The sequence below is a fragment of the Schistocerca americana genome, chromosome 9 (assembly GCF_021461395.2).
Source record: "Schistocerca americana isolate TAMUIC-IGC-003095 chromosome 9, iqSchAmer2.1, whole genome shotgun sequence".
Lineage (NCBI taxonomy): Eukaryota > Metazoa > Arthropoda > Insecta > Orthoptera > Acrididae > Schistocerca > Schistocerca americana.
The window spans coordinates 56902027-56915559 of record NC_060127.1 but is presented as its reverse complement, the minus strand read 5'-3'; the positions used below and the strand labels follow the sequence as shown (position 1 = coordinate 56915559).

The 13533-nt window shown below is 39.7% G+C and overlaps 1 protein-coding gene across 2 annotated transcripts in view; it reads right to left on the bottom strand.

Annotated features, from left to right (window-relative positions):
- LOC124551005 (nuclear RNA export factor 1-like) overlaps window positions 1-13299 on the bottom strand; it is a 189874-nt gene extending 176575 nt beyond the window's left edge. Inside the window, exons 1-2 of one of the 2 annotated variants that reach the window (XM_047125848.1) lie at window positions 12995-13299; window positions 11865-11920 (exon numbers count right to left, since the gene is read on the bottom strand). In XM_047125848.1, coding sequence (XP_046981804.1) covers window positions 11865-11890 — 26 coding nt within the window. In that variant the 5' untranslated portion in view covers window positions 11891-11920; window positions 12995-13299. The remainder of the gene's footprint in view (window positions 1-11864; window positions 11921-12994) is intronic. The other variant, XM_047125849.1, reaches the window with a different exon arrangement.
- Between the last annotated feature and the right edge of the window lie 234 nt (window positions 13300-13533).

Sequence of the window (13533 nt, the reverse complement as noted above, 5' to 3'; positions counted from 1 at the left end):
TGGAGATTGAGGATCAAGGTTCCTGGTGGGTGGGGAGCCAATGCCCCCAAAAGGGTGTGGGGGAAAACAGTAGGAAGGGGTCCCAACCACCATGGGAGCAGCTGTAGTCAAACAGCCCCAAGGGCCTGACATAAAAGGCATAAAGGGCGAGGGTAACATCACGAGAGAGGATGTTTTGTTGCAGCCATAATAAATGTCATCATCATAGCAACAGGATGTGAATGATCGTATTTCTTCTCGGCCTCGTGACGACACAGGAGTTGGTCGAGAGTCTCGTATACTTGGGTTTTCTTTCTCCTTTGGAAAATGGTGCTGTGCAGGGGATTTGGTGGGGGGAGGGGGGGGGGGGAGGAATGGTTCAGCCCGCAGCTAAGACGGAAGGAGGGTCACGAGGAGTGTTCGTGTACAATGGACATCCACAATTCCTCTAGACAGGACAGGCATTCCGATACGACATGTGCCCAAATCTCATGCACCTGAAGCACCACGTGGAAGGGGACCATACAGTTTCACAATGTATTGATACATCATCACCCTGACCTTTTCATGTATGAGTTGTCTTCAGTGGCCAAGATGAAGGGCCCAGTATCAACCCTGTTGATACTAGGGCCTGGGGCATTGTGAGGTCACATCTCTCCACATCGTAGTAACCCTTTCCTTCAAAAAGAGACTGCTGGGGCCACGCCACCATCTACAAAAGAAAGTTTGATTCGCTTCATTTGCGAGTCACTTACTCCAGATGGGGGCTCTACCCACGGCCGCCACCCGACCACAGCAAAAGCTACCTTGCGCTGAGTTCGCGTGCACCGGCCAAGATGCGCACATACTACTCGGTGTAAGCACAGAGTTTACAGCTCAGGTGCAAATAGTGTGATCCTTGTGTAGCCAGGGGGCTACCTCTCTGCAGCTACTCGATCACCCCCACACAACAGATGTCTACCGTGCTGGGATTTGGGTGTAGTACTGAACAGTAGGAGAACGGACTTGCAGCACAGAAAGAGAAGTAGCGCTGCAAGGCCTAGAGTCCTGTGTTGGCCAAGCACGTATTTACAAAAAAGATAAGAGCCCTCTTGGGATTGGGGGGGGGGGGGGGGGGTGGGAGACAGGTATGGTCCGGACATACTACAGCAGATTAAGGATTCAAATGTAATGATTAGTCCCAACTCTACTATAGCTAGTTTGGAGGAATGAATAAATCAACTAGTTGAGCAGAACGTGTAAGAGAGAACTGACTCAACTGTAAGTACACCTAATTCTGTAGTTGATTTAGTTAAAATGAAGGCGGATTTAAGAGATTATATGAAGAACTCACAAAAATGGAAGAAAAAGCAATTTAGGGAAAATACTGGACTGTCAGTCAAGTTAACTGAGGTGCTGCAACTAGGAAACAAGACTAATTTGTTTAAATAACTAACAAAATTAAAACTAGATCAATGAAGACCTCTACATGCTAATAAAAGGTAGATACATTATACATATGGAGAAAACAGAAAAGAATAAAGGAAATCATTATCCATCCACATTCTACAGAAGAATTGGAAGTAAATTTTGTAAAGTACATAAAGAGAATAATGGTTGGTTAAATAGTCTAAGCCTGGGAGTAAACAACCAATTAAGTACTCTCAAGTACTTTCGTTTAATAGTGTAAATAATCCCAATAACCATGTCAATTCCAATTCCACTGTTGGGAAACAGAGAACACTCTGATGCAGGGGCCAGGCTCTAGGATGTTACAAGACAGTCACAGTCCATTATGTGGAACATACAGTTCCGACACAGTAGTAGTTGACACACGAAAACAAAACTTAAGTTGAAGAACACATTAAACCGGTAGTAGTCAGGATGATACTGAGTACACAAGCAGATATTCACCTACACTCAGGTAGTGAAATTTCAATAATATACCAGACACTACTGACAACAATGTGATGTAAAAATGTTTGTCCAGTATTGCCAGTGACCGGCATCTATGTAGATGGAATAACCAGGAACAAACGGAAGAAACTAGGTTGCCTAAAATAATAAATAATTTTACATTAATACAGACTTTATCAGTGACTGGCATCTATGTAGATGGAATACCCAGGAACAAACAGAAGAAACTAGGTTGCCTAAAATAATAAATAATTTTACATTAATACAGACTTTATTGATAGTACATAATATAAGGTTGACAATACTATTTGGTTTACAATGGTTATTAGCTCATAAGGTATTGCTAAATATTAAAACCAAGGAAGTATAGTGGAGAAGTGAAGGCTGTACATACAAAGAACCATTTAAAATTACTCAGTAACTGTTAAGCAGAATTTGCAAATTGATCTCGTTCATCTTCTAGCTACAGCTAAGGAACTGGAGAGATATTGGAGATGCTGAAGAACTTCTGAAGCAATTACTGTTGAAGTCTTCGCAGTCAAATCTCTTAAACTCCAAAAAGAACATGAGTTACATGATATTTTAGATAGATACAAAGAAGTATTTTCTGATAAACCAGAAATTATTGTAGAGTACATACGCAAAGGATGCCACACAGTTCTTTTCTAAGCTTATCCAGTACCTATAAATTTAGGATCAGCACTGCATGGGGATGTCCAAAATATGGTTACAAATGGGATTATGGAGCGCAGCGCATGTGTGTGTACAGTAATTCACAGTTAGTTGTAAGAAAATCAGCCTGGGACATACACCTTATACTCGATGCTCAGACTACAAATAGATAAAAAAGAAGAAGAAGAAGAAAAAGAAAAAAAAAACAAAGAAATCAAGAGAGAGAGTCTGGTCGGTACTGAAGAACTGTTGTCCAGATTTGAACAAGCCCAATTCTTCCATTCAACAGACTTAAAGACAGGATTGTGGCACGTGCCATTACACGATGACTTGACGCCATGCACTGCATTTCTAATTGAAGTTAAGTCTTACCACTTAAAAGTACTTTCTTTTGAATTGTATACCCATGTACTTGTGTTCATATGAGATGTAGACAAAACATTAGGAGATGATTTTGTGCAAAAACTAACTATATTTGTTGATGAGATATTAACAGTTTCAAAGGCCTGGGAAAAGCACTGTGCTTTGTTAAGCAACTAAGGTTTCCCAGTTAGTGTTCCCAGTCCGGTGGCATGGAGAAACAGTGTTTAGGAAATTTATGTATTCTTTGGACACAAAACTTTTATTCCATGACAATGTTGGGGTGAGTATGACCTCAGACGGTTAAGAGATTTTATTTGTTACACTAGATGGTTAAACTTTAAGTGTTCCAAAACTGGTAGTGTATGAAGTAAAAGATTGATCATTCAGCCAGTTTCTTTGCTTACAAAATGAGCTTGTACAGTTGCTATGAACTCCTTATGTAATCAAAAGGGACTTCAAATTACAAGACATTCTTCACTATAGTAGGTAAAACCATACATGACTAGTATATTCACTCAAATGCTTCGGCACACGTCTAAACTCCCATGTGAAATGAATTCATGTAGATTAATGCTCATTTCACAAGTGATAGTGGTGAACAATGAGAATTTACCCACTGAAGGAAAAGACAAAAGCCGGAAGTAACAAATGTTCTTTAAGTGCCACATTTGCGTACAAATTTACTTCCTGTAAGTAATATAGTTGAAAAGGTACTTTCCATCACTTTGATAAATGAGGTTGTCCCATTTACAAGACACAAATGAATTTATCTGGAACAGCAATGCTTGATAATAGCATATACAAATTGGATCAATCATATAACTGTTCAGTTAAACACAAGTCTGTATCATTATTAAAGGACGCGAACAAGTGGAATAGGAGATTAGGACATTTAAGCCTTGAGAGAATGGACTGGCCAATGGTATTAATTATAAAGGAACTATTGATTTTCCACATGTAGCGTGCTTGGAAGTCAAACAGACGAGATTACCTTTCCAACCCTCCGAGTCAAGACGAAAAAGTATCGTTGAATTAATAAATTCTGACTTGTGGAAACAAGAGCAACTGAAGGTGCCAGATATTTCCTGACTCTAATAAATCATTATTCAAGGGAGATATTTTTGTACACACTAAGTGACAAAATCAAATACCAGAAAGTATTAGAAATTTCAAGAAGCTAGTAGAAAAATGAACTGACTGTAAAACTTGTGTCTTACGCACAGTCAATGGGAAGGAATATGTGCCCCAAGAACTAGAAACCCTAAACTCTGGAACAAAATGGAATATCAGATTTGTATAAGAGAATATTCATGTTTATTATCTGATGAAGGCTTACCAAAAAGTCATTAAAGTCAAAGGCGCATTTACTGGAAGGAAAAAAAAAACCTTCAGTATTTAACAATATTTGCCAGCAAGGCATTCATTTATCATCCTGAAGGAAGAGAGCATAAACGGGATAAGAAGGATACTGAATGAGTGCGGGTATGATATTGTGAACAGGGCAGGGCATATTGCCTATTTAAACCCAACCAATGAAAATTAATAGTGGTGAGAGATGTGATACTTAAAGAAAATACACCACTGGCCATTAAAATTGCTACACCAAGAAGAAATGCAGATGATAAACAGGTATTCATTCGACAAATATATTATACTAGCACTGACATGTGATTACATTTTCACGCAGTTTGGGTGCATAGATCCTGAGAAATCAGTACCCAGAACAACCACCTCTGGCTGTAATAACGGCCTTGATACGCCTGGGCATTGAGTCTAACAGAGCTTGGATGGTGTGTACAGGTACAGCTGCCCGTGCAGCTTCAACACGATATCACAGTTCATCAAGAGTAGCGACTGGCATATAGTGACGAGCCAGTTGCTCGGCCACCATTGACCAGACGTTTTCAATTGGTGAGAGATCTGGAGAATGTGCTGGGCAGGGCAGCAGTCGAACATTTTCTGTATCCAGAAAGGCCCGTACAGGACCTGCAACATGCGGTCGTGCATTATCCTGCTGAAATGTAGGGTTTCACAGGGATCAAATGAAGGGTAGAGCCACAGGTCGCAACACATCTGAAATGTAACGTTCACTGTTCAAAGTGCCGTCAATGCGAACAAGAGGTGACCGAGACGTGTAACCAATGGCACCCAATACCATCATGATGGGTGATACACCAGTATGGCTATGACAAATACACGCTTACAATGTGCGTTCACTGCGATGTCGCCAAACACCGATGCGACCATCATGATGTGGTAAACAGAACCTGGATTCATCCGAAAAAATGATGTTTTGCCATTCGTGCACCCAGGTTCGTCATTGAGTACACCATCGCAGGCGCTCCTGTCTGTGACACAGCGTCAAGGGTAACCGCAACCGTGGTCTCTGAGCTGATAGTTCGTGCTGCTGCAATCGTCGTTGAACTGTTCGTGCAGATGGTTGTTGTCTTGCAAACTTCCCCATCGGTTGACTCAGGGATCGAGATGTGGCTGCACGATCCATTACAGCCATGGGATCCAGCACTTTCCGTATTACCCTCCTGAACCCACCAAATCCATATTCTACTAACAGTCATTGGATCTCAACCGACGCGAGCAGCAATGTCGCGATACGATAAACCGCAATCGCGATAGGCTACAATCCGACCTTTATCAAAGTCGGAAACATGACGGTACATGTGGTGTCACCGCCAGACACCACACTTGCTAGGTGGTAGCCTTTAAATCGGCCGCGGTCCATTAGTATACGTCGGACCCGCGTGTCGCCACTGTCAGTGATTGCAGACCGAGCACCACCACACGGCAGGTCTAGAGAGACGTACTAGCACTCGCCCCAGCTGTACAGCCGACTTAGCCAGAGATGGATCACTGACAATTACGCTCTCATTTGCCGAGACGATTGTTAGCATAGCCTTCAGCTACGTCATTTGCTACGACCTAGCAAGGCGCCATAGCATTTGATATTATTTTATGAAGCATGTGCAATCAAGAGCGATGTTCTACAATTGTGGATTAAAGTTAAGTATTATATCAACTACGTACTTCATTTGCTACTATTAATTCCCTTAACTGTTCCAGACCTCGCGCCAGCCTGCGTGAGCTTAAGCACGTGCCTTTCGGCTTCCTCTCATTGTGACTTGGCTGTCTTGCCAAGCCACAACAGTACACACTTCTCCTCTTTACACGAGGCATCACAACAACGTTTCACCAGGCAATGCCGGTCAACTGCTGTTTGTGTATGAGAAATCGGTTGGAAACTTTCCTCATGTCAGCATGTTGTAGGTGTAGCCACCGGCGCCAACCTTGTGTGAATGCTCTGAAAAGCTAATCATTTGATTATCACAGCATCTTCTTCCTGTCAGTTAAATTTCACATCTGTAGCATGTCATCTTCGTGGTGTAGCAATTTTAATGGCCAGTAGTGTACTATTCAGAAAGATTATGATACAACGGTGCCTAAAAAGTCTCAGGAGCTGAAAATTATTCCCAGCATTAAGCCATACGAATAAGAAATAGTTGCATCTGAGCCAAAAACTGATGAGAATAATGACAACTCAAGATGTGTTTTACCCAAACAAAGAACCTCAGAAGATTAAAATTCATCAGACGCAAATAAAAGACACTTTACAAAGTGAAGTTTTGCACAATTGACTTCAGGCAATTAAAGAAGAATTGCAGTCAGATGCTGAAAATCAGTCATGGGAAATGACAGTTTAAATCTCAGATATAAATATAAGACACCAAACTGATTTTCAACACTAAAAACAATCTTCAAAGACACAATGTTTTGGTACATCCACGGCTAATAGTTAAAGGATGTGCATAAACTTTAAACTATAAAGAGACATATGTCTTAGTGATCCTCTATATTTCATTAAGTTATTTGTTTGGAACACTTAGGCATTACTGCAGCATTCTTACAAGCCAATCTGAATGAGGAGATTTATGTCAGAGTCCCAGATGTTGATTTTAACATGAGAACTGTTAAGGACAAATGGATGATGAGGTTCATAAAAGCAGTTTACAGATTAAAACACAATAACAGCAACTGGAACATTAAGCTATGTGAAGCACTCTTGAATTTTGCAGGTAGTACAGAAGATCCATGTATTTATCAAAAGAATCATGGAAATTACATAATGTATTAATTGTTACAATTTATGCCAATGATATGTTAATTTTCAGTGACAACCAAGAATCAAACTGCTCAGGCATCAGAGTAACAAAAGAATGCACAAGGGGGCTATTACGGATGGATCAATCTCAATAAATAGAACAATTATTAAATAAATACAACATAAGGCATTGCAATCCAGTTCTGACACTCTCGAACAACAATGAAGTACTTACACATGATGTGAGCTCCAAGACAGACCGAGATAGAAATGCTGTGAGAAATATTCCACGCAAAGAAGCCATACACGGTCTGATGAACGCACATCTTGGAATCGTACCTGATCTCACAGATGCAATCAGAGTTGTAAGCCACCGCAACAATTATCCAAGCATGCCTGACTGACATGCTGTTTAAATAATCGTGAGATATTTGCAAGGGACTAATAGCTTGGAGTTGCAATTTTCTAGGAAAGAGAACCACGAGTCACAGGATATACTGAAGCAGACTGTCAGGAGGCAAAGAGGACAGAAAGTCAGTCACTGGTTTCTGTTTAAATTACAAGAAAAGGTTACTTCCGGAGCAGCAAGAAACAACCTAGAGTACCTACGTCAACTACTGAAACTGAATATATGGGTCTGCCCTCAGCTTGTCACAAGGCATTCTGGGTACGGGGAGATCTCTCCCTGCCCTGAAAGTGATCCCATCAAACTTTATTGTGGTAACAAAGGTGCAGCTGACTACAGTGGAAGAACAAAAACATAATGATATCAGACTTCCATTCTACTAGAGAAAATACAAACAAAAAGTGGCAAAAGTCTGGAACAGGGTACGCGGTGTAGTTACGTACTTCGTGGAGGATTGTTGTCAGTGCTTTCCATGAGGTATAATGGGAACAAAAGAATGTGGCTCAGCTGTTTGTGTTACTCAGCCAACGAGAAAGCAGAAGGCAGACAACGTGTTTCAAAGTAATGTGTTCAAAAGAAAGGGTGAAACATTGCTGTAACTGAGGCTTATAAACTTTTATTGTTCATCGATCTAGACCTTAGCCGACAAAGCTCGAGATGGAGCAGATGCTCACCGATATGTCAACTGAGTCATTTGCAAGAACAAGATGTCATCAAATCATTAAGGAAAATGGACTGATTTTATAAATTTTTTTCGTATTTGGCATTGATTCTGATGAGAATGTTATAAATCAGAATCTATGCCTCTACTGATATATATACTCTTTGCAGTAAATTTCTGCGCATTCTTTATTCTTGCTCATATGTGTGTTCCGAATACTATGTGCACGTAACAGTAAAATGCTTCTTCTGTGACACTTTAAACTGTGATCACTTTACTTAATTGCATTACTGAGTATTACAGCAAAAAATTAAAAAAAAATATACAAATAGAACAACACTGTTAATTAATTTTAGGAACACAGCAGCCTAGATCTTTTTTTCTCACTTTTATTTCCAATTTTGGCCACTTCATATTACAAGTTAATGTACAGCAGGATTGTTGCTACCGCTGCTATTACCCTGTGACTGGAAAACATTTCTAGGATCAAGTGTCTCTGGTTGGAAAGCAAAAATGGGAATAGTCAGTGTGGCTATCCACTTATACCTTACCGAGAGGTACGAGGTGCTGCACTGTGTCAGTTACACACCTGAACCTGTGAGGGATGCCTCATCTATTAGGCCTGCAGCCAATTTTCCTGCAAGCCCAGACATTCACAGAGGGTGGGTTTGTTCACCATCAAGAGTTCCAACGTTAGGCAGGTACCACAGCCCCTCAGGGACGGCAGGCAGGTTGGGAAAGAATGCTACTATGCACTAGATTTGTTTGCTGAGAGGTCTTACCTGAGATGGGAAGAAGCCTTTGCCACTGACTACTGAATGCACAGAGAATTGTTGGCTGGAAACAGGAGCTCAGGTCAGCACAAGTGACACTTGCCACGTGGATTCTCAGTTACTTGATATAGCTGGCTGCATTAATGAATGCATTTAGCATCACACGTGGAGTGAAAACACAGCTCACTATTTGCAACATTGTACCCAGAATCACTCGTGGCCCTCCATTTGGACCTGAGTGGAAGGTCTAAAGCACAAACTCAGCATTCTGTGGTGCATATTTCTTGACTCTGCTATCGGTTGGAGATTTGAATGGGCCCTTCAACAGATCTGTGATGCACTGCATAATGGAAGTGATTACACAGGTAGCAGAGTATGATTGTGAACACATGTGAGTTTTGTAGATTAGAGGAAAGCCTGCTCAGCATCAATGTTGAATTGCCTGGCAAAATCAAATACAGATCAGCTACAGAGGAAAACTTTAGTCCTTACACACAAAGAGAAAGTTTTAACGTGACATTAGTCAACTGTGGGAACATCCACGGTAAGGTCCCAGAGTCAATATTGTTCACTAAAGGTAATAATGTCCACATAGCAAAAATTAGGAACTGTGACCTCGGTAAAATTGGAACTGACTTGCAGTGAAGTCCTAAATTCAGATTGGAATATAAATCACAAAGATAGGTTAAGTACAGATAGTGGCAGCACTTTAATTGCTGATGAGAACTCTTTAGTATTTGCTGAATATAATACAGAAATATGAAATAATTTGGGTGAAGTTAAGCATCAAAGGTGGATCAAATGTTGTTAATTGAATGCTTTTATAGACTACCTGCATCAGGAGTTGTAGTGTTGAAACACTTCAGAGACAACTTAAAGAATAGCTTGATTAAGTTTCCTGTTCATGCCACTGTAACAATGGCAGACTACAACTTGCCATCCACAGAGTGGAGATTCAAATGATTCAAAATTGTGCCAGGCACAAGGATTTGAGCAAGACTATTTGGACTGCGTGGTAGAAAAATTAACAACTAATAGACAAGCTTTTTGTAACAGTTAATGTAGACCAGCTTATCAGAGACGATGTGACTGTGATAGCCTCAATGAAATGGGTGTTACAGGGGAGTATCTCAGTAGTCAATCAGCTCTGGTCATGAAGATGTGGAGCACAAGAGAGTCAAATTCAAAAGCATCGTACAACACACGTTACAAAGTATATACTGAGGAAGGTTATGAGGGATGAGAAAGACCCACTGCAGTTCAATAGCCATGTGGGTCATTCCACGTAAGTGGCCTAAATTTAGACAAGCTCCCCACTCGACCATCTCCAATTTTGATGAAATTTTTACAGGATGTACATATAGACCTTACATGAAGCACTGCCAAATTACAGCTTCATAAGCAGTATGGTGGGGCAACTAGCCACCTTTTTGTAAAGGCTCGTTTTCTGAATTTGCATCTGAAATGAATAAATGATCAACTTTGTTTTACCATTGTTCAGGATCTAAGAGACCTGTCATGCTGAAACTTTGTGATCCTGTTCATCTTTTTGGGTACAATAGCTTAGATGCAGTACAAAAGGTCAAACTATGTGCTATAAAAGTGGCTCATAAAACTTGCTGTATCAGATTTTTGCTATACTTTATTGCCTTGTATCTACTGAAAGAGTAATTTTCTGAAGCTAATACTTTAGTTATCTGCAGCCTGTCAGCATGTCATAAAGCTCTGCAAGTGGCACCCAGACTGATCAAATAATAACTGAGTCATCAAAGTTCATAGTGGGCTAAAAAATTTAATCAGTCAATTTTGGCTCACTTTCAACAGGTCATACCTCAAAAGTAATCACTCAAATTTGATTTTTCTCAGCACATTGAAAAGAGCTCATCTTGTTTGATCAGAGTAAGTTGTTTTTATTTTGGAGACTCTGCATTTAAGAACAAATAAACTTATATTTTCATTAGATTACATTTCTTGACATTTTGACTTAAATGAATAAATGATCAACTTTGATTTATCATTACTTAGAATCTAAGAGACCTGTCATGCTGAAACTTTGCAATCCTGTTCAAATTTTTGGGTACAATATCTTAGCTGTAAAACAAAAGATCAAAGTATGGTAAATTCATCATAGTGTGCTATCAAAGTGGCCCATAAATCTTGTTGTACCAAATAAACTTACATTTATATTACATTAAAAAATACATGTACCAGTCATACTCTTTATGGTTCCCAAGCCAAGTATTTCAATTCTTATAATTAATTTGCTGAAATTTCATACTAATAGCAATTACAGTTGATTCTAACAAGCTATAATGTCAGCCCATTCTTGTTGCTGATGGCGCTGGAATGACACAAATAATGTGTTGATTTGGAATCCAACAAGCATCCTCCCTAGCTGGCCAATACAATGAACATGTAGATCCATTGGGGTGCATGAAACTGACTAAAACATCATTTTCTTCTTCTGAAACTTCAAACACATTACCAAACCACCATTTTCCATCATATATACAGGCAATGTATTGACTCAGTTGTAAGGCGGTAATATTTCTGAATGAAACTGTTGCTTAACTTTGGTCAACATTGCCAGAAAAATATTTGTATCATTGGATACTCTTCTAATAGAAGGGAAGGTGGAGGAGAGGTAGAGGGGTGAAAGATGAGAGTGGGAAGGGGGTAGAGAGGGGGGCAAGGGGGGGGGGGGAGAGAAGATACACTAGGAACAAACTTTTTGGGTGAAAGTCCTGCTGCATGTCAATACAGCCATTTCCAGGAACCACATACAATTTACATGTGTGGTTGTATTGTTGTCACTTCTTCAATTAACATTCACAAGTCAAATTACTTCTTTGTTAACACCACAATGCAAATGACAACTTTTAGTACTACTGCAGTATGTAAATAAAGAAAAATAATAGGCTTTGTTTATATAAGAAATATAATTTTCACTGCAGATTAATATAGTACACCATAGTGAATCAAGCTGGCATCAATACTCACTGATTATAAGGGACTCTCCAGTCCATGACTCAAAACTCAGAAACACTGTGCGCCACCTGAAGCAAAAAATAAGTGTTCTCTATATCACTGCACGTATGTCATTGTACACTTTCATTCAAAGCAATTACGAAGCTGTTAATGCTGAAATCCTACAGAAATAGTAAATCAGTTTGTATTTCTATATCTGGGCAACATTGACATCACTATGAGCAGAGCACTATCTCTGATGAACAGTGTTGACCCCAAAGGGAACATCACTCGTATGATCCAATCTGAGGAAACCACAAACTTGAATAATATGTTGGAAATCAGGATTCCAAAATCGCACATACCATCTGTTAACCATTGTAACACTTCAACTCATGCTGCTCTTCAATATTCCAACTTAAAATTCAAAAAATGCAATCTAGTAGTTTACTAGAAGCTAGGCCTATATGTTTGTCATGAAACTAAACTACGCAGTAATTTGTTTATATACATTACAAACAGAAGCTAGTAATGAAAACAGCCGTAAGGATAGACTTCGTTGTAACAGAATCAGCAGTATTTCGGTGGAGATAGTAGGGAAACCCAAATCATGTACTCTGGAGGATCTGAGAGGCTTAACCATTAAAGGTACGGCTTCACCCTCGAAGAGCATTTCCGTGATCTTTTAGCTGTTTTGCACCGGGCAGGGTAGCATTAATTTTTAAAACCTGTGTAAATGTAAGTACTTGCAATAACAAAACAAGGTGTGCATTTACGAATGTCATAGCTTCACCAAAGAAACTGTAATCACGCAGCAAACTCGCCTTTCTTTTCCGGTGGCCTATGCATCCTAATCCCCCGGTAGCTATTATTTAAAGATGAATATTTCAAAACTCTTTTCTAATTCAGATAGATTAATAGCTCTACACTATTACCTACTAGTCGAGTCATAGTTTTTGATTACAGAAACCTCATTTTATTTGGTTTCTCGTCCTTTTTCACACCCTGGATTTGTTATAAACTATGCCATTCAACATCCAACTGCGCTGTCAAACTGAAGGGAAAACGCCCACTGAGCTGTCATACTGAAGGGAAAACTTGACAAACCGATGTCGTCCTTTAAATGACTTAACTTTCACAAAATTACAGGCTCTGAAACTCACCCGAAAACTGAAATTAGTATGTATGGGTTTTTGCAACTGACGTAACTCACGCATTCCTCCCCCACTTACTACTCTCACCAAAACACTGAAGTGTAAACACAAAACAAATACGACAATGATCTTAGGCAGCTCGACGGGCAGTTCAGTGATATTCCTAAGGAGGTTTAGGGGCCTGAACACGTTCAATATTTATTGACAACACTAGTTCGTCAAACCTTCAATGTTATTGAAACGACCCCACACTATCAATAACATTGACAAAAATTGTCAGTTGACAGCGCGATTTTAGAAGGTTAAGATGTCGAACAGCCAAAAGAAAGCGTGTGCTGCAAATATATTATCTATAGCTTGAGAGCAATAGAAAAAAGCGAAAAAGAGGAAATGGATCCGATATTGGTTGAAAAAATGAGCGAATGGACGCATGTTAATTTACTTTCTGAAATCAGAATCACGGACCCTGAATATTTCATAAGTTATTTTCTGATGAGTTCTGCATCGTAAAAGTTACTAGTGTTCATACGAGATAAAATAGAGAAGCA